Source organism: Scyliorhinus canicula, chromosome 3, assembly GCF_902713615.1.
Source record: "Scyliorhinus canicula chromosome 3, sScyCan1.1, whole genome shotgun sequence".
Classification (NCBI taxonomy): domain Eukaryota; kingdom Metazoa; phylum Chordata; class Chondrichthyes; order Carcharhiniformes; family Scyliorhinidae; genus Scyliorhinus; species Scyliorhinus canicula.
In genome coordinates this window covers 110,006,829-110,034,808 of record NC_052148.1, presented here as the reverse complement: position 1 = coordinate 110,034,808, position 27,980 = coordinate 110,006,829, and the positions used below count along the sequence as shown (strand labels likewise).

Below are 27,980 nucleotides of genomic sequence, written 5' to 3'. Positions count from 1 at the left end.
CTTCGCTGTGTCCCCGTCTTCTGCATAACTCCTATCTACCTCCAACATCTATTACCCTCTGCCTCTCCAACCTCTCCTCTTTGTCCACCTTAAACTAAATTATCTCACCCCATACCACCGCCTTTAGAGCCTCCCAGACAACTGCCTTCGACACCTCACCAGTACAGTTGAAACCTACATATTCCTTAATTACCTTGGTTCCCCAAAAGCCCCACATCCAGTTTCCACCCCGGCCTCTGTACTACCCCATTCTCCAGTACCATATCCACCCAATGCGGAGCATGATCTGACACTGCAATTGCCGAATATTCCAATCCTTTAACCCCAGCCAGCAAAGCCTTTCCCACCACAAAAAAGTCGATCCGCGAGTATACATTATGGACTGCTGAGAAAAACGAGTACTCCTGTTCCCTTGGGTGCAGGAACCTCTCAGGGTCCACCCCTCCCATTTCCACCACTAGCCCAGCCAGCGCCTTTGCCCCCCCATGATGGGACCAGCGAGCGCAGCCGTGATCTGTCCAACCTTGGCTCCTGCACCAAGTTCCAACCCCACAATCTGCTTGTGTGTCCAAGTCAGGGATGGCCCCAAACACCACCTTTGCGAATCCCACATCGTCCCAATTGGGACCGTATACACTTAACAGCGCAACTAGTGTCCCCTTCAGTGCCCCTATCACAATCACATATCTATCCCCCTGATCTGCCACCACCTTCTCCATCTGGAAGCGTACCCTTTTGCTGACCAGCACCGCTAACCCTCGAGCCCTTCCGTCAAATCCAGAGTGAAACACTTGACTCACCCAGCCCTTCACCCTCAAGTGAGTCTCCTGCAACATTGCCACATCGGCTTTCAAACTTTTAAGATGCGTAAGCACCCTTGACCGGATCTCCCCGCCCTCTCGCGTTCCACGTGACTATCCTTACTGAGGGTCTCACCCGCCCCCTCTCACCTTTCATAGTCACCATCATCATACCACCGGGCCCTGCCCCATAAGCCTGACCCGCCCCTGTCCATTGTTAACATCGAACCCCCCCCCCCCCCCCCCAAGAACCCCCCTACATTCCCCCTTGAAAAAACATCTCCCAGCATCAATTCTCTCCTCTCTGCCCCCCCCCCTCCTCGCTCGCCTCGTAGGCCCATAGGGGCTTGTTAAGCACAGGGCTAAATCACTGGCTTTGAAAGCAGACTAAAGCAGGCCAGCAGCACGGTTCAATTCCCGTACCAGCCTCCCCGAACAGGCGCTGGAATGTGGCGACTAGGGGCTTTTCACAGTTACTTCATTTGAAGCCTACTTGTGACAAGCAATTTTCATTTCATTTTTTCATTTCATTTCATTGAAGCCTGCAATCCAGGCCCCAACGTCCGCAGCCCTCCTCTCACCTCACCTCTGTTCACTAGCTGACTTTACTTAGCTAGCGCGGGTGGCTCCCCCGCCAAGATATATCGTCTCCTTCCACCCAGTCCCAGAGAAAGAAAAAATAAAACCAACAATCCAACCCATGCAATTCACTGACATAAGATTTAACCGTCGCAACACAGAATGCCAATCAACCCAACGATTAACTTGATCTTTGTAACAATGCAAAGAGAAGTAAATTACAATACTCATCAGTAAAACGAAAGTTGTAGCAGTTATACATTTTCCAGCTGCACAAACACAGTCCACAGTCTCTCTTCCAGTTGTGCTCTTCACATCTGTCCCAAGCCTTCTGCCCTCACGAACGCCTCAGCTGATCTGCTGTCTCAAAATAAAAGTCTTTGGCATTATACGTTACCCTCCGCTTCGCCGGGTACACCATTCCAAATCGCATCCCCTTTTTGTACAGTGCCGTCTTCACTCGCCCGAACGGCGCTTGTCTTTTTGCCAACTCCACCATCAAGTCCTGGTAGATCTGAACCGCAGTACCATCCCACTGCACCTTGCGCTTCTGCTTCGCCCAGCTTAATACCTTCTCCTTCATGCAGAACTTATGGAAGCAGATAATTACTGCTCTTGGCGGCTCATTCACTTTGGGCTTCGGCCTAAATGACCGATGAGCTCGGTCTAGTTCGTAGCGGATGGGGTTCTCACCCTCCCCCATCAGCTCCGCCAACTTCTTAGCAAAGTATTGTGTTGGCCTTGGGCCCTCTGTCCCTTCGGGCAAGCCCACAATTCTCAAATTGTGCCGGCTTGAGCGGTTCTCCAAGTCTTCGAGCTTTGCTCGGAGTCCTCTGTTGACCTCCATCGCCCTCCGCAGCTCGTCCCCCATCGAGGTGACCTGGTTGCTGTGCTGTGACACGGCCTCCTCCACTTCCTTCATCTTCTTGCCCTGCTCTCTCACTTCGACTGATGTCTTTGCCACAGCCACCCTCACTGGGGCGATTGCCTCCTCCACCAATTACTTCCACCGTGCTCCCCATACCACAATCTGTTAAAAGTTGTGGGTCAGATGAACTCCATGATACACTTTGGGGTTCTCTAAACCCTGGCCCATAACACTATGCCATTATCCAAGTCGTTAATGAATAATGTGAACAGTTGAGGCCCTCGCACCGATCTCTGTGGGACACCACAGTTACATCCTGCCAATTTGAGTCCCTATCCATTGTTCCTACTTTGTCGCCTACCACTCAACTAATTTCCTAGGCATGTGTAATTTGCCCTCAATTCCATGGGCTTCTACCTTGTTTGAGAGTCTGTTATGTGGGACTTTCAAATGCTTTCTGGAAGTTCATATTAACAACTCAATAGACAGTGCCATGTCCACTACCTTAGTCACCTTTTCAAAAATTTCAATGAGGTTTGTCAGGCATGACCTACCTGCCATGAATCCATGCTGGCTCTCCCTGATTAACTCAGCATTTCTGGCTGAAGATTGTTGTAAGAACTTGAGGTTATAACGTTTAAAGAGTACAGAACTGCAGTTAGTAAATAGCAATTTGGAGTAAATATATCAAATTGAGAGAGTATTCAATTTTGCCGGTTTTCTTTAATTCAATAGTTTGAAGTTGAGAGTCTATCACTGGCTATTATCATTGAACAGGGCTGTTGTGTCAGCGTACTGTTCATGAATTTGTCTGCCTGGATTATCCCACTACTCCATTAAAGAGGATACTGTGCTTTGTTGTGAAGATTCTGCAAAATGGAATTCATTGCTTTTTGTTTGTTCCTGTTCAAGTTTTTAAATTGAGTACCCAATTATTTTTTTTCCAATTAAATGTGGCCAATCCACCTACCATGCACATCTTTTTGGGTTGTGGGGGTGAGACCCACGCAGACAAAAGGTGACAGTAACACGGGGCCACGATCGAACCCGGGTCCTCGGCGCCGTGAGGCAGCAGTGCTAACCACTGTGCCACTGTGCTGCCTGAGGTATTTTTTATTAATTAAGCAGTTTTTATGCAAAGGAAATGTGTACTCATTGATATACTGGCGCTAAATATGTATTAAAACTGGTACACTTTGTGAGAAGTATTTTGCCACATCTCAAGTTCATTTAAAAGCTGTTATTTATTTAAGAAGTGCTTTGTTACTGTTGCATTATTTTCATAATGAGCATTAAAGAGATCCATTTTGTTATTGTGTCCATACAATGTTTCTAGCTTTTTTCTTTCTTTGTTTCCCACTTTTAACCACTTCCTACAATGCTGTAGAAAATTTTTCCACTCCAATACAGTGTTGAGTACTAATTACGACCTGTCTCTGTCCCCCCCCGTCACCCCTCACATCCTACAGCACATACTAGAGGAGTTCCACTCGAATTGAACAGAAATGCATGTACTGAAGCACCAGGTAATATATTGAACTTTCAATCAAATAACTGACAAAAAAAGCTATTTTTGAACTTTAATTTTGAGCTGTGCTCTGCTGTGTTGTCTTTCTACTTTTTCTTAATTTAGCCATCTCTAATTGTACTTAATGAATTGAAGTCCAGTTGTTTTGTAACTGGGGTTTCCTCTGCAATTGTTAAGTTGAACGATTTTCAAACATTAATCTGATTTAAATGGATTTCTAAGTTTGCTAGAGGAACAACAGGAATTAGCTGTGGACACCAAAGTGCTTGGGATAGGGATCTCACAAGAAAATCCAGTATTTATTTCCCATACCCAGTTGCTTTTGGAAAGGTGATTAACTGCTATCTTCAACTCCATGTAGTACTCCTACAGTCAGAGGATTTACAGTGCAGAAGGAGGCCATTCAGCCCATCGAGTCTGCACAGGCCCTAAGAAAGGGCACACTACTTAAGTCCACGTCTCCACCTTAACCCAACTAAATTCTTCGACATAAAGGGCAATTGAGCATGGCCAATCCACCTAACCTGCACATCTTTAGACATTACAAACAGCAAGGGACCCAACATCAATCCCTTAGGTACACCACTGGACATAGACTTTCAGTTAAACAGAAAAACAATCTTCGACCGTCACCCTCTGCCTGCTGTCACTAAGCCAATTTTGGATCCAATTTGCAAATTCCAGAAGTTGCGAAAGGCATGCTTGTTAGGTGAATTGGACATTCGGAATTCTCCCTGAGTGTACCCAAATAGCACCATAGTGTAGATCATAGAATTTACAGTGCAGAAGGAGGCCATTCGGCCTATCGGGTCTGCACCCGCCCTAGCAAAGAGCACCCTACGCCTCCACCCTGTCCCAATAATCCCACCTAACCTTTTGGAAACTAAGGGCAATTGAGTATTTAGCATGGCCAATCCACCTAACCTGCACATCCCTGGACTGTGGGAGGAAACCAGAGCACCCGGAGGAAACCCTTGCAAACACTGGGAGAGAGTGCAAATTCCACAGTCACCCAAGGCTGAAATTGAACCTGGGACCCTGGAGCTGGGAGACAGCAGTGATAGCCACTGTGCCATCCTGCCACCCCCGTAGTATAGCAACTAGGGGATTTTCACAGCAACCTCATTGCAATGCCAATGTAAGCCAACTTGTGACACCAATAAAGATTAATAAATTTCCCTGAACCCATGGGCTCTTGACTTTTTAAAAAAGTAAATATTTTCATTGAACATTTTTTAAATGAATACAGAATAAAACAACTTGTCCTCAAACAGCACACTAACTCTCCCATCCCCACCGTTGATGGTGATAGCTCTTTAAAAAACAGAAGGAAAGGTCACCTAGCTTTTATAAAACCCCTCAATTAATGTGTTCTTAATATTCTCAAGATGTAAAAACTCCAAAGAGCCCTCAGCCATACTGAGGCATTGGGTGGAGAAGCTGAACACCCAATAGCACCTGTCTGAGAGCGATCAGCAAGGTGAAAGCGAAGACATCCACCCCACACCCATCTGCAGCTCCAGCAGGTCTGACACCCCAAGTATGGCCACCAGGGGACTGGGCTCCAATTCCAGCTGTAGAATAGCTGACATAATGCTGAAGTCAGTCCAAAACCTCACCAGTTCAGGACATGCCCATATGCATATGATTTGCTGGGCCCCTCCTACAACGCTCCCACTCTTCTTCCAACCCTCAAATAACCGACTCATCCTAGCCCTAGTTAAGTGCGCCGGGTGCACTACCTTCAACTATATCAGCCCCAATCCCGTGCACGGCGAAGAGGCGCTCACCATATGCAAGGCCCCCTCACACCCCCTCATCTAATTCCACCCCCAACTCCTCCTCCCACTTGGCATTAGACCCCACCAGCGAGGCAGTATCCTCTGCCATTGTTTTGTTATTTACAGCACAGGAGGAGGCCATATGGCCCATCGTGTTTGCACCGGCTCCCAAAAGAGCTACCTAGCTCGTCCCATTCCTCAGCCCCATCTCCGTAGCACTCTTAAATTAATCACTTTCAAATATATATCCAGTTCTCTTTTGAAACCTCTGATGGAATCCACCTCCATCACTCTCCCAGGCAGTGCATTCCAAATGCCAACAACTCTGAGTAAAGAACTTTCTCCTCATCTCACTCCTAGCTGTCTTGCTGATTATTTTGAAATTGTGACCCCCTAGTCACCGACTTCCCCACCAGTGGAAACCGAATATTCTTCTTTACCCTGTCAAAATTGTTCATAATTTTGAACACCTCGTTAAAGCCATCTTTTAATCTCTGCCCCAAGGAGAACAAGCCAATTTCCCAATCTTTCCTTGTATCTAAAATTCCTCATTCCTGATATCATTCAAATAAATCTCCTCTGCACTCTCTCCAGGGCTTCAACATCCTTCCTTAAATAAGGTGCCCAGAATTGAACACACTACTCCAAATGTGGTCCAATGATTTGTGCTGTTCAAGTGGGAAGTTCTCGGGTTTTGACTCAACACATTGAAAAAACAGCAATTATAACACCAACAACTTGCATTTAAAATAGTAAAACATCGCAGGGCATGTCACAAGACCATTATCAAACAAAATTTGACACCGAGCCATATGTTATTAAGACAGGAGCAAATGTTTAGTCAGAGGTATGTTTTAAGAAGCATCTTAAAGGAGGACAAAGAAGGAATTCCAGAGCTTCTGGCCTGCCAGCTGAAACAATGGCTGCTAATGATGGAACAATATCCGGGTGCTCAACAGGCCAGGATTGAATAAGCATTCAATGATGAAATATACTTGATAAAACTGCAAAACATTTGCTGACCTTTTAATGTTCCTAAATTTGAATGAGAAAGTTAACTAGAGAATTAACATCAACATTTCATGATCAGTTTTTCAATGTTGTTGCCTGCTGCAAAGTTATTTAAGTTTTCTTCTGTCTGTTACAGAAACTGGGAGTGACTTTTCACTCTTTGAAGCTCTACGTGATAATATCTATTCTGAGGTGGCAACTTTAATTTCTCAGAATGAATCGCGACCCCATTTTCTCATTGAACTTTTCCATGAGCTCCAGTTGCTTAACACTGATTACCTTCGGCAGCGTGCTCTTTATGCTTTACAGGTACTGGACATGTAAATAACGAATCATATATCAAGAATGTGTTACTTTATCCTCTTTTAAAAAACATTATTTTGAATTCCAGGACATAGTAACAAGACATCTTTCAGAAAAGAGCTGTAAAGAGGTCGAGCACTCTTTATCACGGAATTCTGCTGTATGGATGACATGTAATTCAGAACTAACTCCGAGTGAAAGCCTGGCTACAAGTGACGATGAGGTGCGTATTTTTATGAGATGCTAAACCAACCGTATAAGGTTTAATTCATCCTTGGAATTCAGAAATTCTGTGTTGCATTAAATAAATCAAAATCTGAATGTGCTAATGTAGTTTTACTCTTGGTGCTAGTATATTATTTCTCCCAGAATTTCATCTTGTTTTAATTGATATGTGTGAGAGCCAATCTATTTATATTTATATAAATATTTATAAGGATATAAGTTGTCCTTGTATCAAAGGATTGACTTTGTCACTGCTCTGGCTCTTGATGTGTGGGTCTTGCATAGTTGGTGACAGCTACAAAGTATACCTGCCAGATCCACTGAAACCAGCTCCAATTAAGATTAGTCAGAAAATTAATGGAATGTTTTGCATTTACCTGAACTAAGGAGGAAAGCTAACATATAAGGTTAACTTCTTCCATCAGGGTTCCGGGGGGGGGGGGGGGGGGGGGTGGAACATCGGGTCTCGCTATACGCGGATGATTTGCTCCTGTACATTTCAGACCCTGTGGAGGGGATGTGGGAGGTTCTGCTGATCCTGAGGGATTTTGGTAGTTTTTCAGGGTACAAACTGAACATGGGAAAAAGCGGGTTGTTTGTGATCCAGGCAAAGGGACAGGAGGAGAGACTGAAAGAACTGCCGCTCAGGATGGTAGAGAAAAGTTTTTGTTTCCTGGGTATACAGGTGTCCAGGAAATGGGATGTCCTGCACAGGCTCAACCTGACCCGGTTGGCGGAGCAAATGGAAGGGACTTTAAACGGTGGGACATGCTCCCGCTGTCACTGGCAGGGAGGTTGCAGACCGTGAAAATGACTGTCCTCCCCAGATTTTTGTTTGTCTTTCAGTGCCTCCCCATCTTCATCCCTAAGGCCTTTCCTAAGTGGCTGAGTAGGATCATTACGGGCTTTGTGTGGGCGAATAAGACCCCACGAGTAAGGAGATCACTGTTGGAGCGCAGTCGGGGGGGGGGGGGGGGGGGGGGGGGGGTGGTGGCATGGGAGCAGCTGGAGGCAGCGTCATGTAATGGTACTAGTCTGGGAGCTTTGATAATAGCTCCTTTGCCGTTCTCACCGACCTGTAACTCTACAAGTCCGGTGGTGGTGGCGACACTGCGGATCTGGGGACAGTGGAGGAGGTACAAGAGAGTGGAGGGAGCATCGGTCTGGACCCCGATGTGCAACAATCACAGGTTTGTCCCGGGTAGGATGGATGGTGAGTTCCAGAGCTGGCAGAGGGCAGGCATCAGAAGGATGGGAGATCTGTTCATAGACAGAAGCTTTCCCAGTTTGAAGGCACTAGAGGATAAATTTAACCTGCCGCCAGGGAACGCCTTTAAATATCTGCAAGTACGAGCCTTCCTGAAAAAACAGGTAGTGGCCTTTCCGATGCTGCCGCCACTGAGGATACAGGACAGGGTGGTCTCCGGCACCTGGGTGAGGGAGGGGAGGGTGTCGGATATCTACCAGACACTACAGGAGGCGGAGGAAACCCAGGTGGAGGAGCTCGAGGGCAAGTGGGAGGAGGAGTTGGAAGTGGGTCTGTGGGCAGAGGTCCTGGGCAGGGTTAATTCCTCCTTATCATGCGCCAGGCTCAGTCTAATTCAATTTAAGGTGATCCACCGGGCACACATGACGGCAGCGAGAATGAGAATGTTTTTTGGGGTAGAAGACCGTTGTATGAGGCGCAAGGGCAGCCCTGCAAACCATGTCCACATGTTTTGGGCATGCCCGGAGCTTTGAGTGTTCTGGCAAGGGTTCGCGAGGGCAATGTCCAAGGTGCTTAACAGATGGGTGGTGCCGAGTCCAGAGATAGCGATCTTTTGGAGTGTCAGAAGACCCGGGAGTTCAGGGGGCGATAGAGGCCGACATCTTGGACTTTGCCGCCCTAGTAGCCCGGAGACGGATTTTACTAATGTGAAGGGACTCGAAGCCCCCGAGTGTAGAGACTTGGCGACATGGCTGGGTTTCTCAGCCTCGAGAAAATAAAGTTTGTCTTAAGAGGGTCTACGCTAGGGTTCTCTCGGAGGTGGCAGCCGTTCGTCGACTTTCTCAGGGACAATTAAAATGTCAGCAGCAGCATCAATCCGTTGGTTGGGGGGGGGGGGGGGTGCGTTGTGAGTGCTTCATTGGGATGGTGTGGGAAGGCTGGCTCGCATGGGGTAATGTCTATTTAATTGTTATTATATATTCTCTTTTTGCACTATGTTAATGTTCACTCTACTTTGTTTTGTTATGGTTACTATTGTTTTATTATGAAAAATTCTGCAAAACCTTAATAAAAATAGTTTAAAAAAAAAACTTCTTCCATCGGGCAGGAGTTAAAAAAGCTTGGGAGCACGCACAAACAGACTCAAAAACAGCTTCTTCCCTGCTGTTACCAGATTCCTAAACGACCCTCTTATGGACTGACCTCATTAACAATAAACCCCTGTATGCTTCACCCGATGCCGATGTTATGTAGTTACATTGTGTACCTTGTGTTGCCCTATTATGTATTTTCTTTTATTTTCATTTATTTTTATGTACTTAATAATCTGTTGAGCTGCTCGCAGAAAAATACTTTTCACTGTACCTCGGTACACATGACAATAAACAAATCCAAATCCAAATATATGGCTATTTACTCGCAGGAAACCTTTTATTCGGAGTGGTAAAAATGTGGAACCCACTGCCACAGAGAAGCTTTTATTTATTTATTATTTCATGGGGTGTGGGCGTCGTTGGCAAGGCCAGCATTTGTTGCCAATCCCTAATTGCCTTTGAACTGAGTGGCTTGCTGTGCCATTTCAAAAGGCAGTTTAGAGTCAACCCCATTGCTGTGGGTCAAGAGTTTAATCAGCCAAACCGGGTAAGGATGCAAGATTTCCTTCATTCAAGGACATTATTGAACCAATGGGTTTTCATGACAATTGACTTCAGTTTCATGGTCACCCTTACTGAGACCAGCTTTATATTCCCAATTCATTAATTGAATTCAAATTCTACCAACTGCCATGGTGGGATTTGAACCCTTCGTCTTCAAGACATGGGCCTCTGGCTTGCTAATCCAGTGATTTACTATAACACCACCTCCCCAAGTTGGTTGAAATGAATAGCATAGATGCATTAAGGGGAAGCTGAAGAAGTGTATGAAGGAGAAGGGAATTGAGAGTTACAATGACAAATTTAAGTGAGGAAAACTAGGAAAGACTTGAGTGCATCAAGGACCATTTGAGCTGAAATGCCCATTGTGCTGTATATCCCATGTAATCCTATGTAAATTAGAAAAGCATTGCAGAAATTCTGCCTATGTGGCAAAATTATTTTTGCATTGCAGCTAGATACAAAATAATTAAATGTTTGGAATTGTTAATGTTGCAGAACAAAAACTCAAACAGTCAGATACAAGGGGCGCGATTCTCTGCACCCCACGCCGGGTGGGAGAATTGCGGGAAGGCCGGGCGAATCATGCCATGCCGCCCTGGCACCCCCCGCGGGGATGCCAGGGCGGCGTGGCATCATTCGCCCGGCCCTCCCGCGATTCTCCCACACCCCCAAAAATGGCGTGTCACGTTTTTCGACAGGCCACTCGGAGAATCGCTGCTCACCATTTCTCACGGCGACCGGCGATTCTCCGGCCCGGATGGGCTGAGCGGCCTGCCGAACCCGACCAGTTCACGCCGGCGCCAACCGCACCTGGTTGCTGCCGGTGTGAACAGCGCGCGACAGGTGAGTGTGGGGCCTCTGGGGTGCGGAGGGAGGATCGAGCACCACGGGCGTCCTCAGCAGATGTCTGGCCCGCGATCGGTGCCCACCGATTGTCGGGCCGGCGTCTGTAAACGACGCACTCTTTTCCCTCCGCCGTCCCACAAGATCAAGCCGTCATGTCTTGCGGGGCAACGGAGGGGAAGATGGCAGCCGCGCATGCGCGGGTTGGAGTCGGCCAACCTGCGCATGCGCGGCTGACGTCACTTCGGCGACGCCGGCCGCGTCATTCCCAGCACGCCACTTTGACGCAAGTGTCTAGGCCGGGCGCTCGGGGTTCGCGCGCTGCCGCTCCTAGCCCCCGGGTGGGGAGAATAGGGGGCGAGGAGCGGCCTCCGACGCCGGGGTGAAACCCACACAAACACGGGGAGAATGTGCAAACTCCACACGGACAGTGACCCAGAGCCGGGATCGAACCTGGGACCTCGGCGCCGTGAGGCCACAGTGCTAACCCACCGTGCTGCCCCTGCTTTAATCTTTAACTGGCTAATTTCTAGGATCTGAGGGCCTACACAGCTGCCAGTGATGCAACTCTTAATGGTGAAATGCACAAGAGCATAAAATTTACAGAACTCCCAGATCTTTAAAAATTGTAGGAATGGAGGAGTCTGTAGACAGGGAGAGCTGAGATCACAGAAACAAGAATGAGGAGTTTTAAATCGAGATATTGTCGGATTGCAGGGATGCACACATTGCATTTTGTGAGAGAACATAGACAACAGAGTGTTCAATGATTATTTTATGGAACGTGAGAGGCACGTTGTTGAGCTCGAGTCTCGAGACAACTTAAAGGGCTAAGATTTTGTGAGACAGATGAGCTGAGATGGGTTGGACATGGGCTATGTTACAGAGTTTGAAGTACACTGTTTTGATGATCTGTAGATGTGGTCGGAAACAGCAAGGTTGTGTATTTTTCAGTTCTGCCTTAGACAGTGGCTAAGGAGAGGAATGGAGTAGGTGGCTGGGAAACAGAGTTTGCCCAATATTGAATTGCTCCTCAAGTACTGGATGTCAAGCAAGCAGTGTGACAAATCAGTAATGGTTGAGGACTCTGGGGAGGTGGTGATGAGTTAGAACTGGGTGTCATCCGTCTCCATGTGGTTCATGATGTATTTCCAGATAATTTTATTTCTGTGTCGCATGTATGGAGGGGACACAAAGCTAATGGCATGGGAGCAAAAAGCGAAGCCGTAGCAGATTAGGAGCGGCACAGTGGTTAGCACTGCTGCCTCACCTCGTCAGGGACCCAGGTTCAATTCCAGCCTTGGAGTTTGCACATTCTTTCTGTGTCTGCGCGTGTTTCCTTTAGGTGTCCCGGTTTCCTCCCACAGTCCAAAGATGTGCAGGTTCGGTGGATTGGCCATGCTAAATTGCCCCATAGTGTCCAGGGATGTGCAGGTTGGAATATGGGGTAGGGTGGGTTGGACGGGGCAGTGAACCTGGGTAAAGTGCTCTTTCGGGGAGTCTGTGCAGCCTCAATGGGTTCAATGGCCTCCTGCACTGCAGAGATTCTATGATTATTCTTTGCCTATGACTGGACATATGAGAATGGAACCATGGGAGGGCTGTCCAACCCAGCTAGAAAATAAAGAAGAGACATTGGAGTATGATTTTGTGGCAGCCAGGTCAAAGGCAATATACAGGTTAGGAAGGGTGATGAGAGAGAGTTTACCATGGACACAGTCACAAAGACAGTCACTTGTGACATTTGGTAGGATCGTTTTTACTGCTGTGGCATGATGGACGATTGATTGGAGAGCATCCAACATGGAATTGCAGAATTCATCAGCACAGATTTAGGATGTAGTAACAAGCTCAAACATTTTGGAGAACAAAGGAAATTTGGGATGGTGCAATTAAAATAAAACAAAAAGGTGAAAAATTCAACAAGTAAAAAAGAACAGAAATTAAGGAGCCATCAGCATTAAAGGAATAGGGAAAGAGGTGAAAATGTAAGTGAATAGAAGAAAATGTGGGAAACACAAACAAGATTATGGTTACAAATAAATATGGTTGGATAAGGGTAGAGTCATAGAGCTTGACAGCATGAAAAGAGGTCCTTCGACCCATTGTGTGTCAAGGGTACAGTAAGTGCTTGAGGTGAATACACATCTGAGAAAGCAGAGGAAGAGAAGATTGAAAATGTTCAACAGCAAAAATAAAAAGTTGCTTTTTAGTGACAGTTAGGTTTCATACTTGATGAAAATTTCGCAACATGTTGAGCTCTCGAGCCTGGACAAAAGAGAGACAACTTGGCAGGAAAGGGGAAAAAGAGCTCATTGAAGGGGGAACGGAAGTTCTAAGAAAAAGGGAGACAGACTCTTGGATGTGATTAAGTGAATGCAAAGGGCACTGTGGGAGGAGGAAGATGAGAGGAATGAACAAACTTCCATTCATATAGTCCCCTACATGATCCAAGTATGTCCCAGAGTGCTTTACAGCCAATGAATTGCTTTTTAATGTTTGCTGTTTTGGAAGCAAGCATAATAGCCAATATGAGTATTGGAAGGTGTCTCATAAACAGTGAAACAAATGATTTGATGTATTTTGGTAGTGACTAATGTTGACCAGTACATTGAAGAGCAGAATAATTCTTTCAAATAGTACAGATTTTAGTTATTGTATTACACTTGCAGTTGAGTAATATTGCATTTTGTCCCTTAATACGTTTTAGGAAGTGTGTGGAAAAACCGATGACCATCAAGCTCGACTAGATCTTCAGCATGAAGATGCAGAGTATATAGAATCCTTGGAAAATGCCAGCATGTTGTCTGTTTCCTCCAATTTAGAACCCTTTGCTAATGATGATTTAGGTAAATTTTGAAGATTAGTTTTAAAATTTTAAACTGGACAATAAACATTTAACAAATTTGGATTTATATTTCCTGTGTTTAACTAGTTACTCAATGCCACACTGGATTGTATTGTAATATACTATTTAAAAAAAAATTAATTTGAATTTGAAATGATAATTTAAAATACATTCGGAATTTGGTGTCAGCATAATTTCCTAATTCAGTTGTGTAATGCAGTCTTGTTCATTTTTAATCTGTATCATAAACAACTTCCACGATGTTGACATGACTTCAAAGTGCAGACCTCTAAACTTTTAAAATTTGAAGTATCCCTTGTCTAACCTAGTCTATCTATCAGTGTTTTAAATGTATGTAGAAGTAGAACATGTCCATCTGCTTTTTTTCTATAGCGTGTGCTTTTTATGAATACAGGTAATACTGTCATTCACTTAGACAAAGCCCTGTCTAGGATGAGGGAGTATGAGCGCATGAAATTTGAAGTTGAAAATAATCAGATTGTCGATGTCTGTACCAGTGCCGTCAAATGTGCTGAAGGTAATTTGGAAAGGAATATTCAACATCAAATGATATGCAAATTTTTGCAGAAGTATGTACTTGGTGCATAAATAATTTATCAGCTGGTAAAGGTTTTTGCAATTTAATAGATTTTGACAGTCTTGTGAAAGGCAGTCTATGAAGTAAACAGTTGTGTGTAACTGAGTAGTAATTTATGAATGGGAAATAGAAACGAGTGTGCTATTCGGTCCCTTGGGCCAGCTCTGGCATTCACTTAGTTTAACAGCTTTCTCAACCTGCTTGCTGTCCCACCTTCAGTGATTTGTGTGCATATGCTCTAGGTTCTCTCTGCTTCTGCATCCTATAGAATTTCACCCTTTGTGCTTCTTCGTCCTTCCAACCAAAATGATCACTTACTGCATTGAATTTCAGCTGCCACTTGTCCTCCCATTCCAGCAGCCCTTGAGGTTTATCACTATCCACCTCACAGTTTATAATATTGCCAAATTTTGAGTCATTGCAAGTTATTCAACATTTTTTAAGGCTGTAACTAGTAGAGTAGATGAGGATGAATCAGTAGCTTACATGTTGGCAGGTAGTGCCTAGTGAAGTGCTGCAAGTATCAGTGCTGGGGCCTGGGCTATTTGCAATCTATATTCATGACTTTAGACAAAGACACCATGACTAATGTATCAAATTTTACTTGCAGTACAAAGCTACGTGAGAATGAAACCTGAGTGAAGGATACAGAGGCTTCAAAGAGATATAGGCAGTTAACGGAGTGGCCAACAAGATGACAGATGGACTATATTGTGGGGTGGGCTGTGACTATTCACTTTGGCAGTAAGAACAGAAAGGCAGAATATTTTTAAATCGGCATGAAATTTCTAAATTTTTAGAGAGACTTTGGTGTATGGAACACAATCGGCATGCAGATATAGCAAGAAAGTAGGATAGCAAATGGCATGATGGCCTTCATTACAAGAAATCTGGAGTACAAGAATAAGGAAGTCCTGATTGAACTGTACAGGGCTTTGGTGAGACCACACTGGAGTACTCTCTCACACTTAAGGGTACATGAGCCTCAGTAAATTCAGCCGATACACTCTTTAAGTTCAGAAGAATGAGAGATGATCCCATTGAAATGTGTAACTGGCTGGTGATCTGGAACATGGGGGCACAGTCCGGATAAGGGGACGATCATTTAGAATTGAGGTAACTTAGAGTTGTGAATCTTTGCAATTCTCTATTTTAGATTATTGCTCGATTGTAGAGTGTATTTAAGGCTGAAAGGAACAGATTTTGATATGGGCGGCACGGTGACACAGTGGTCAGCACTGCTGCCTCAAAGAGCCAGAGGCCAAAGTTCGATTCAGATCTCTGGTGACTGACTGTATAGAATTTGCACATTCTCCCCATGTCTGCGTGGGTTTCTTCGGGGTGATCCGGTTTCAGCCTCCAGTCCAAAGATGTGCAGGCTAGGTGGATTGGCCATGCTAAATTGCCCCTTAGGGTTAGGTTGGGGGATTGGGCCTGGGTATGGTGGCCATTCAAAGGGTCAGAGCAGACTAGATGGGCTGAATGGTCTCCTGCACTGTAGATATTCTATGATATCTCGGGGAATTGGGAAAGTGGAGTTTATGCTATAGATCAGCCATGCTTGTATTGAGTTGTCGAGCAGGCTCAAGAGGCCATTGGATAATTTCTATTCAGAGACCATTAGCTTCTCGTGAGAAGAGGAGGATAGGTCAGACAATGAGCACACTGATGTGGAAGGAAATTATCCGAAACCGTTATATTAAATACAAACTGCATCTTTAGTATGAGTTTCAAACTGCTGTTTAATCAGAAGGAGGCAATTCAGCCCATCGAGTTTGCACCTTATCCATGAGATTGAGTCAAGGAGTGCTGTTGCAGCTACACTCATCCAGGCAGGTTCAGACTATTCCTCCACACTCCTGGGTGGCACAGTGGTTAGCACTGCTGCCTCACCGCCAGCGATCTGGGTTCGAATCTGTTCTCCCTGTGTCTGTCTGGGTTTCCTCCGGGAGCTCTGATTTCCTCCCACAGTCGAAAGATGTGAAGTTTAGGTGGATTGGCCATGCTGAATTGCCCCATGCTGTCCAAAAGGTTGTAGGGTGAGGGAGTTAGGGTGGAAACATGGGCCTAGGTTAGGTGCCTTTTTCAGATGGTCGGTGTAGACGCGAATCGAATGGCCTCCTTCTGCACTGTAGGGATTCTATGAGTTATGTCTTGTCGATTGACAGGCTTTCGGAAAGTGGGTTACTTGACGTAGAATATCTTGCCTCTGACCTGCTCTTGTCACAAGAGTAATAATGTGGCTGGAAGTTTCTTCTCAATACAAGCATAGAATCCCTACAATGCAGAAGGAGGCAATTCAGCCCATCGAGTTTGCATCGACCCTTCGAATGAGCACTCTACCCACGTCCACCCTCCCATTCACCCAGCCCGTCGTATCGTCGTAACCCCATAACCCGACCTGCACGTCTCCGGGCCCGAAGGGGCAATTTAACATGGTAATCCACCTAATTTGCACATCTTTGGACTCTGGGAGGAAACTGTAGCGTCCAGAGGAAACCCGCGTAGATGTGGGGAGAATGTGCAAGCTCCACACAGTCACCCAGGTCGGAATTGAACCCGGATCCCTGGTGCTCTGAGGCAGCAGTGCTAACCACTGTGCCTTACTCGTATCTGAACCAGTGGTTAAAATCAGGAAAGCTGAAGGAGACCAGGATTAGAACATTGCAGTTATCTGAGGATTATGGAGTTGAAAGAATTTATAGAGCGGGATGAGACTATGGAGGAATTTGAAAACAATGATGAAAACTTTAAAATCAAGGATGTTACTCGACTGAGAGCCCATGTAGGTCAGCAAGCACAGGAGTGACCGGTGAATGCGACTTGAGAGTTAAGGCATGGACAGGATTAACCCAAGTTTATGAGGATAGAATGTGAGAGACCAGCCAGAAGTATATTGGAATAGTCAAGTCCAGCGGTAGTAAAAACAAGAATGAGCGTTGTTTCAAATGAGCTGAGACATGGGAGATGTTGGGTGATGATATGAGGTGGAAATAGGTGGTTTTAGTGATGGAAGGAAAGAGCTTGGAAGCTCATCTCGGGGCCAAATGTGGCACCAGGCTTGTGAACAGACTGGCTTAATCTCAGATTGTTGCTCGGGAGGGATGGAATCAGTAGCTAAAGAACAGTTTAAATTTTGATCTGTACCGGAGCAATTCATTGTCAGATTTTAAGATCAGGCTTGTAACATTGACACATGTTTTAAAAAAAAAACAATTTTGCATGCATTCTGTTCAAAATAATTGGTAATCCAGAAATGAGTTTGTTACATTTTTCAAAAAATACGTTTAATAGCATCTTTCATGACCTCAGGATACTCTGTAGTTCAAGCAGCACACTCTTGTCTGAACCAGTAAGTTATGAATTCAAGTCCCACTCCAGGACTTGAGCACAAAAATCCAGACTGACACTTCGTTGCAGTATTGAGGGATTCCTGCACTGCTGGGGATACTTTTGGACGATACATTAAACTGAGGCCCGATTTGCCCTCTTTAGAAGGATGCAAACATTTCCATGGCACTACTTTAAAAAGAGAAGGAGTGTTATCCATAGTGCCCTGGCCAATATTTATCTCAGAAATCACCCAGAAAATTATCTGGTCATTATCACATTGCTGTCTATTATCCTATAATTACAAAATGTGCTTACCGGCTGCAAAGTGCTTTGGAATATCCGCAGATAATGAAAGGTGTTACATGTTCGCAATTGCTTTCTTCACAACCAATGAAGTAGTTCTTGCAATGTTAATCCCCAAGCTGTTCAGGATCACGGATTTTTTGGTGGTAATGTAGTTGAATGTCATGGGAGATAGTTAGATTCTCTCTTGTTGGAGATGGATATTGTTTGCTACCTTGATGAGCTCAAGTCTGGATGTTGTCCAAGTTTCACTGTATTGCAGGCAGCTACTTCGTCATTAGTTCTGTCTTGACCTTAAATTTTAACTCCGTTTCTCTCTCCGCAAATGCTACTAGACCTGCTGAGTTCCATTTTCATTTATGAGGGAGCGGGATGTGGCTGACTGCAAGAAAACTCAGTTTGTGGTGTGAAGTGAGGACAGCAGCTTTGATTCAATATTTAGTTCAAACTGTAACAATTTAGAGACAGTGGTAGATCTAGGTGTCACTATCGGAAAATAAGAGATCACCTGTTTAAAACTGAGGCGAAATTATTTTCTCTTGAGGATAAGACATAGGAGCAGAATTAGGCCACTTGGCCCATCGAGCCTGCTCCGCTATTCAATCATGGCTGATATTTTCTCATCCCCATTCTTCTGCCTTCTCCCCATAGCCCTTGATCCCGATATTCATCAAGAACCTATCTATCTCTGTCTTAAAGACACTCAGTAAATTGGCCTCCACAGCTTCTGCGGCAAAGAGTTCCACAGATTCACCATCCTCTGGTTGAAGAAATTCTTCCTTATCTCTATTTTAAAGGATCGTTCCTTTAGTCTGAGATGGTGTCCTGGTTCTCGTTTTTCCTAAAAGTGTAAACATCCTCTCCACGTCCACTCTATCCAGGCCTCGCAGTATCTTGTACCTTTCAATAAGATCTCTTCTCATCCTTCTAAACTTCAACGAGTACAGAGCCAGAGTCCTCAAAAGTTCCTCATACGCCAAGTTCTTAATTCCAGGGATCATTCTAGTAAACCTCCTCTGGACCCTTTCCAAGGCCAGCATATCCTTCCTTAGATACGGGGCCCAAAACTGCTCACAATGCTCCAAATGGGGTCTGACCAGAGCCTTAAGGATCTGGTCAGAGGATCATGAGTCTTTTGCGTTCCCTTCCTGAAAAGGTGGTGGAAGCAGAGTCTTTGACTTTTTTTCGTTCATTTACAAGATGTGGGCATTGCTGGCTATGCCAACATTAATTTCTCTTGAAACGGTGCTGGTGAGCTACTTCCTTGAAATGCTGCAGTTTATGTGGTTTAAGTACAATCACAATGCTGTTAGGGAGGTGGTTCCAGGATTTTGACCCAGTGACAGTGAAGGAATGGTGATATTTTTCAAAGTCAGTAAGACATGTGGCTTGATGGGAAACTTCGTGGTGGTGCTGTTCCCATGTATCTACTGCCTTGTCTTTCGAGATGGTTGCAGTCATGCGTTGGAAGGTGCTGTCGAAGGAAACTTGGTGACCTTGGTATCTGATATATCGTGCACACTGCTGTGTGTTGGTGGTAGAGGAGTGAATTTAGTGGAAGGGATGCTAATCAAGCAGTCTACTTTGCTTGGATGGTGTCAAGTTTCTTGAGTGTTGTTGGGGTTGCACATCCAAGCACGTGACTTGTGTCTTGTAGATTGTGGACAGACTTTGAGGGTGGAGGGGTGGGGGGAAATGCAAGAGGTGGGGCAGGTGGATTGGTCAAGAGGCGAGTTACTCACTGCAGCATACCTAGGTTCAAAACTGCTCTGGTAGCCATAATATTTATATGGACAGTCCAGTTCAATTTCTGGCCAACGGTAACCCCCAGGTTGTCAATAGTGGGGGATTCAGCGATGGTAATGCTATTTAATGTCTAAGGATGGTGGTTAGATAGTCTTTTATTGGAGATGATGAGTGCTTCGCCCTTGTGTGGTGCAAATGTTACTTCCCATTTGGCAGCCCAAGCCTGGATATTGTCCAAGGTCTTGTTGCATTTGCACGTGGACTACTTCATTATCTGAGGAATCACAAATGGTGTCAGACATTGTGCAATAATCAACAAACTTCCCCACTTCTTCCCTTATGATGGAAGGTAGATCATTGATGAAGCAGCTGCAGATGGTTGGGCCTCGGGCACTCCCTGATGAATTCCTACAGTTTATATCCTGGAACTGAGATGATTGACCTTCAACAATCACGATCATCTTTCATTGTAATAGGTATCCCCCTGATTCCCATTGACTCCAGTTTTGCTAGGTCTGCTCGATGCCACATAAGGTCAGATGCTGCCTTGATGTTAAGGGCAGTCACTCTCACTTCACTCTGGAGTTCAGATCTTTTGTCCATGTTTTGATTCAGGGCTCTAAAAGGGTCAGGGAGCTGAGTGAACCTGAACTGAGCATTAGTGAGCAGTTTATTGCTGAGAAAGTGCCACTTGATTGCACTGTTGATGGCCCCTTCAATCACTTGACTAGTGATCAAGAGTAATCTGATGGGGCGGTAACTGGATAGATTTGATTTGTCCTGTTTTTTGTGTACAGGACAACCTGGGCAATTATCCCATTGCCGGGTAGATGCCAGTGTTGTAGCTGTACTGGAACAGCTTGGCTAGCAGTACACAAGTCTTCAATACTATTGCTGGAATGTGGTCAAAGTCCATGGCCGTTGCAGTATCCAGTATCTTCAGCCATTTATGACATGGAATTAATCGAATTAGCTGAAGACTCTCTGATTATTGGGAATCTCTGAAGGTGGCTGAAATGAATCATCCACTCAGCATTTCTGGCTGAAGATTGTGGCAAATGCTTCCGCCATATCTTTTGCACTGATGTGCTAGGCTCCTCCATCATTGAGGATGGGGATATTTGTGGAGCCGCATCCTCGAGTTAGTTGCTTAATTTTCCACCACCATTCACCAGGTAAGGGTGGCAGGTTTCCTTCACTAAAGGAGATTAGTTGCCAGATAGGTTTTGTAACAATGGACCATGATTTCATTGTCATCTTTAGACTCTCAAGACCAGATTTTTTTATTGAATTCAAATGGCTGAAGATACTGGATACTGCAAGAGAAAATAAGAGAGAGTGTGAAAGGAGACTGGCAGCCAACATAAAAGCAAATCCCTTAGTTTGGCATATAGAGAGCTAAAGGAAATTAAAATGCGTCGGGCCAATACAGGACTAAAAATGGGGTTCATGCATGGATGCGGAGAGCATAGCTTATATATTAAATTAATACTTTACATCTATCTTACCAAGGAAGTGGATACAACCCAGCCATGGTGCAAGAGGAGTTCAAACACTAGAAAGCTTTAAAATTGATCACGAGGAGATATTAAATAGGCTGTCTGTACTTCCAAGTGGATAAGGCAACAGGCTGGATGAATTACAACCAGGGAAGTGAGTGTTGAAGTTGCTGAGGCACTGACCATAATTATTTAGTTGTCTTTTGATTCGGGGATGGTGCCAGATGGCTGGAGAATTGCAATCATTACACCCTTGTGAAAAAATGATTTTAAAGTTAAGCCCAGCAACTACAGTTTAACCTCGATGGTGGGTAAGCATCAAGAAACAATTCAGGACAAAATTAATAGCTGCATGGAGAAATGTGGGTTAATAAAGGAAAGCCAACATGGATTTCTTATGGGCAAAGTTGTGTTGAACTAGTTTGCTGGAGTTTTATAATAAGGGAACAAAGAGGGTTGCTGTGATCAATTTTGTTGATCATGGTCTTCCAAAATGCTTTTAATATAGTGCCGCACAAAAGACTTGAGAGCAAAGTGATAGCACATGGAATAAAAGGGACAGTGGTGGATGGACGTTTCTGACTGGAGGAAGGCTTTTACTGGAGCTCCCCAGATGTCAGTGTTGGGACCATTGCTTTTCCTAATAGTTATGACTTACACATTGATGTACAGAGCACAATCTGGCAATGATCTGAAACTTGGCAGCATTATGAATTGTGAGGAAGACAATGTAGAATTTTAAACGGTCATAGACAAGTTGATGGCATGGATAGACAGGTGGGAGATCAATGCGCAGAAACGTGAAATGATTCATTTTGGTCAGAAGAACACAGACTGAATATAAAGTAAAGGGCACAATTCTAAAGGAGGGTGCAGAAGCAGAGGGACCTGTGTGTATATGCACATACGTTATTGAAGGTGGTGGTAGAAAAGGTTGACTGGTTAATAAAGTTTATGGTATCCCTGGCTTATTAATAGGGGCATCGAGTATAAGAGCATGGAAGTTATGTTGAACTTGTATAAGGCACTGGTTTGGCCTCAGCTGGGGTTGTGTCTAGTTTTGGGTGCCACGCGTTAGGAAGGATACGAATGAATTAGTGCAGAAAATATTCATGAGAATGGTTGCCACGGGTGAGGAACTTCAGCCGTGATGATAGTTTAGAGAAGTTGGGACTGTTCTTTTTGAGGAAAAGAAGGCTGAGAGGAGATTTAGTAGAGAAACTCAAAATCATGAGGGGTTTGGACAGATTCGTTGGGGAAAAACTGTTCAAACTCCAGATCAAGAATGAGAGGACACAGATTTGAAGTAATTGTCACGAGGGCGACAGAGTGATACAAGGAAACACTTTTTCACGCAGCGAATGGTTATGGTTTGGAATAAACTGCCTGAGTGTAGTGGAGGCAGGTTCAATCAAAGCATTCAAAAGGAACAATGTGCAGGGTTATGCGGAGAAGATGCAAGAATGACACTAATGAATTGTTCATTTGGAGAGATGGCGCAGATGCAATGGGACAAAGGCCTCTTTCTGCACTGGAACAATTCTGTGAAATCTATTCATTTCAATTACTGCTGATTTTATAATGACAAATGGAAAAATTTACTTTTATATACTTTTTCTTCCATGATAAATTCAGTTGGATATACTTCTGGGAATAGCTGTACGATAGATCACATCGCTGATGCTTCTGATGTTACTTGTCCTCGCATAGACACACAGCAACTGGACAAGCAAATAAAGGCTATCATGACAGAAGTAATTCCATTTTTGAAGGTGAGCTGAAAGCGAAACACAAGATTTTAATCATGTGTTCACGTTGGGAGTTTTATCCTCAGTTTTTAACACCGTTTGAAAACTTAAATAATTTTTATTATAATTCCTAATGTTGGGAGAATTTAGATAGGAGGTTTGGTAAGCTGTGAAAAGGCATTAAAATAAGAGTTTAGTTGAACTGATAACACTTATTTCATTCAACCTTCACAATTAATTGAATAATATACAATCCCAACAGGCGAAATCATTATGATTCTGTTCCTTTAGCGTTTAATGCACAAAATATTCGTCCTTCCCTGGATGCATATGGTATTATCTGCTAGGCACGTCTGTTGCTGCCAGCTAGTTTTATCTGCTAGGCACGTTTTTCTCTGTTGTACTTACATGAAATGAAAGATCCTAATCACTTTTTCATGTTATTTGCTGTTTAAAAAAATTAGTTTTCCAATTTCTGCGTTTATTTATAAGTTTGGAAGGGTATTTTCGGGTTGAACTTACTGAATGAACCATTTTAGTCAGTACATAGTGCATACTATACTTACATCTAACAGAGGCGAAACAGCACTTTTTTGGTGTATTATACTTCTGTCTGTATTCTAGCAACAAATTCTGTATTGCCTACCTTGATCTGTTCACATCCTCTTCCAGCATCCTTGTTATGGTGCCAGTTTTCAGACTAGATGTACATCCAGTCCTAATTCTCCTTCTATTAGAGTAGTTTTTAAAAATAAATTTAGAGTACCCAATTCATTTTTTTCCAATTAAGGGGCAATTTAGCATGGTCAATTCACCTACCTTGCACATCTTTGTGTTGTGGGGGCGAAACCCACGCAAACATGGGGAGAATGTGAAAACTCCACATGGACAGTGATCCAGAGCCATGATCGAACCTGGGACCTCGGCACCGTGATGCAGCAGTGCTACTCACTGCGCCACCGTGCTTCCTTAGAGTAGCTTTTTAAGCTTGGCTTTCTTATTTACACCACTCTATTCTTAATTCAATCTGCACTTTTTGTTTTTTCTTATGCTGAACGTCCTCCACACATAGTTGGAGATGAGCTCACACCAGATAATGTTATTGGAAATGACACAAACTCCTTTTGAAGCATTTTGACTTTGATCTATGATGGTGGTGAATGAAGACCCAACATATATCCTGTTCCGGCACAGTATGAAACATTTGTGTGTGCATTGGAATATTGGTCCATTTTTTTCGACTGGGCAAAATTATTCAAAATTGAAGTTGGTGAGTTTAATACTACGATTTGCTAATTTTGAATGAATTTGCCCCTTCATGAGATTTCCTTGGAGCATGATCTGATGCTATACAAACTCCTGGAATGGGATAAGAAGGAAGACAACCATGAAAGATTAACAACCTTTATTTCTCTGCGTTTAGGTCAAAAGTATTCGTTGTTTGTCAGAAGAAAAACAAGCTTTGTGAAGTTGAAGTTTGAAATAAGCCCATGTTTTTACACTGGTGTAGAAATTCATTTATTCTGCCCTGAGTTAAATGATGTAGATCTGTGCATGAAGCTGGTATTCAGACCAGAGAATGAATAGAACAATATCAGCGTGCTAACCATTCGTCCCAGTTTTAAAAAAAAATGCAAATTTTAGTTTTATTCTACTGGTTGCTTCTTTTCAGGAACACATGGATGATGTGTGCTCCCCACAGTTACTAACTACTATTGGGTGCATGGTCCTAGCCCTTACACAGCAGAACGATGAAAGCAAGGAATTTGTCAAGTTCTTTCATGAACAACTTGGAGCCATACTTCAGGTTTGGTCTTTACAAGCCCTTCACATTTTAATTTGTTGAAATATTTAAGTGCACTAATATATGGCTCGGATATTGAAATCATGATCTGAGTTTGTTTGAACATAGATAGAACAGTACAGCACAGAACAGGCCCTTCGGCCCTCGATGTTGTGCCGAGCAATGATCACCCTACTTAAACCCACGTAACCCGTATACCCGTAACCCAACAATCCCCCCATTAACCTTACACTACGGGCAATTTAGAATGGCCAATCCACCTAACCCGCACATCTTTGGACTGTCGGAGGAAACCGGAGCACCCGGAGGAAACCCACGCACACACAGGGAGGACGTGCAGACTCCACACAGACAGTGACCCAGCCGGGAATCGAACCTGGGACCCTGGAGCTGCTCCAGCTGCTGGAGTTTGCTTCGAGATGTTCTGTGCTTTCATTGATATTGGGAGGAAACAATCTTCATTGTAAGTTAGTGTTCCTTCTCAGCTGCATGGCCACATAGCGGCCAGAGGCTCCTACTGGACTGGCACATGTTGGCCTTTGAGTAACCATGTGCTCAGCCATGCACTTAAAATCACCCATGCAATTCAAAACAGAAATGGAGGGTATATTACTATCAGCCAAAGTGTGAGGAAAGAACCTGTAGCACATCTGGGTAATGTGAAGATAGTTACTCAAAAGAAATTATTGCTGTGCATGAACATAGAAGTAGAATTTCCGCATAAAAGAGAATTATGTCGTGACCATTACAGAGTCTGGCTATAAGATTAGCACGATTGTGCTTCTAACTAATTTAGACACTTCTTCCAAGGAATAGTAATAAAGGGAGTTCATTTCTGGATTCTGAATTAATTTAAAGGGTGCAGGCATCGCTGGCTGAGCCAGTATTAATTGCCCATCCTTAGTTGTTCGAGAGAAGGTGGTGGTGAGCTGCCTTCTTGAACCACTGGGTTGGATTGGATTTATTGTCACGTGTACTAGTGAAAAGTATTTTTCTGCGAGCAGCTCAACAGATCATTAAGTACATGAAAAGAAAAGGAAATAAAAGAAAATACATAATAGGGCTACACAAGGTACACAATGTACCTACATAAGCACCGGCATCTGATGAAGCATACAGGGGTGTCGTGTTAATGAGGTCAGTCCATAAAAGAGGGTCGTTTAGGAGTCTGGTAACAGCGGGTAAGAAGCTGTTTTTGAATCTGTTTGTGCGTGTCCTCAGACTTCTGTGTCTCCTGCCCGTTGGAAGATGGATTGTGACAGCTTTGTAGAACAATATATTCCAAACTAACAGGGCAATAGGCATATACCACTAAGTAACAAATCAGAATTAGCTAACAATATGACAGTGAGGGTACATCTTGTAAATAATATATAACGGCCCAGATTTTTCAGGAGGCTTCCGTACTAGTCGCTGACCTCAAATTAAGGTACAAATTTACATGATGCTCTGGGCCAGAATCTTATTGAATGGAAGGAAGTTGCAATGGTATTTGTGGTAGCTTGAGTCTACAAATAAATAACAAAGCTTAAAAAAAGCAAACGAAAGATAACAAGAGCACAAGAACAGATCTGGACTTGCACGACTCACTTGCAGACTGAAGCCCGGCCCAAAACCCACACATGCTCAGAAGGAAGAAAGGCCCATCGGCTCAAAAAGGAGAACGGCACCGCTACAGTGTTCTTTTAAGCCTATGTGGGGAAAAAGGAACAGATCATGCGGTGCAGTGAATAGAAGCCATATCCACAGAATTCACAAATTGTAAATTGTTTTTAGTTACGAAGGTAAGTTGACAAAATTAGACTGTTTTCCTTTGACAAAAGAAGGCTAAGAAGGGAACTGACAGAGGTGTTCAAAATCATGTGGGGTCTGGACAGTGTTTGAAATGTTCCTGTCCGATGGCCTGATTTATATTACAAGAGCACTTGTAGCTAAAGCTATAAACAATTTATTAATATTAACTGTGGATCAAATATATACAAACAAGATGAATAATAGTATGACCATGCACAGGCAGCCTTTCTCCCAGCTCCGTAGTCAGTCTGAGGTCACCTGACTCTAACATTCACTTGCATACTAATGAGACTCCTGGTATACAAGAACAGCAAGTATAGTATGTACAAATGGTCCAAATCTACAAATTGAGTCGATCAGGTTTTTTTTTGAACAAACAATTTTAATGAGGTATTTTTTGGCATTACAAACAGCAACAGTATAAAAACCAGTGTACAAAGAACAATAAACATAGTGCAAACACCGGCACCCGTCTCTCCCAAGACCCGCCTATTCTAAGCTACTCTAGACCCCTGCTTCCCCTCCGGGCGAACCTTAACACTTACCCTCTCAAGGCGTAATTGATCTTCTCCAGGCCGAGAGAGCTCGCCATGTCGGTTAGCCAGGCCTCCGACTTTGGGGGCTTTGAGTCCCTCCAAGCTAATAATATCCGTCTCTGGGCTACCAGGGAGGCAAAGGCCAGAACATCTGCTTCTTTCTCCTCCTGGACTCTCGGATCTTCCGACACCCCAAAAATCTCCACCTCTGGACTCATTGCCACCCTTGTTTTTCAATACTCTGGACATGACATCCGCAAACCCCTGCCAATATCCCCGAAGTTTTGGACACGCTTAGAGCGTGTGGACAAGGTTCGCTGGTCTTCCCGCACATTTTACACACCTGTCCTCCACCCCAAAGAATCTGCTAATCCGGGCCACTGTCATATGGGCCCGGTGTACCACCTTGAATTGGATCAAGCTGAGCCTTGTGCATGTAGTGGTCGTGTTGACTCTACTCAACGCGTCCACCCATGAGCCGTCCTCCATCTCTCTCCCCCAAGCTCCTCCTCCCACTTGCGCTTCAGCTGTTCGGTCTACGTCTCCTCTGCCCCCATTAGTTCTTTGTAGATGTCCGAGACACTCCCCTCCCCCACCCATCCCCTGGACACTACCCTATCCTGGATCCCCCTTAGTGGTAGGAGTGGGAAGGATGATACCTGCTTGCGCAGAAAGTCCCGCACCTGTAAATATCTGAAGTCATTCCCTCTTGCCAGCCCAAACTTCTCCAGCGCCCTCAAGCTCGGGAAGCTCCCTTCCAGGAACATCCTCTCAATTCCCGCCCTTCGCCATACTCGAAACTCCCCATCCAGGCTCCCTGGGGCAAACCGGTGGGTGTCACATATTGGGGACCAAGCCGATGCTCCCACTGCTCCAACATACCTCCTCCACTGACCCCAGATCCTGAAGGCCGCCACCACCACGGGGCTAGTGGAATATCCCGCCGGCGGGAACGGCAGAGGTGCCGT

At 44.4% G+C, this 27,980-nt stretch overlaps 1 protein-coding gene across 8 annotated transcripts in view; it reads left to right on the top strand.

Moving 5' to 3' along the window:
- pcm1 (pericentriolar material 1) overlaps positions 1-27,980 on the top strand; it is a 263,929-nt gene that overhangs the window by 188,719 nt on the left and 47,230 nt on the right. For all 8 annotated transcript variants that reach the window (XM_038791084.1, XM_038791089.1, XM_038791083.1 and 5 more), the window contains 7 exons: positions 3,717-3,773; positions 6,704-6,876; positions 6,959-7,093; positions 13,514-13,652; positions 14,067-14,189; positions 22,766-22,902; positions 24,551-24,685. In XM_038791084.1, the coding sequence (XP_038647012.1) occupies positions 3,717-3,773; positions 6,704-6,876; positions 6,959-7,093; positions 13,514-13,652; positions 14,067-14,189; positions 22,766-22,902; positions 24,551-24,685 (899 nt within the window). The remainder of the gene's footprint in view (positions 1-3,716; positions 3,774-6,703; positions 6,877-6,958; positions 7,094-13,513; positions 13,653-14,066; positions 14,190-22,765; positions 22,903-24,550; positions 24,686-27,980) is intronic.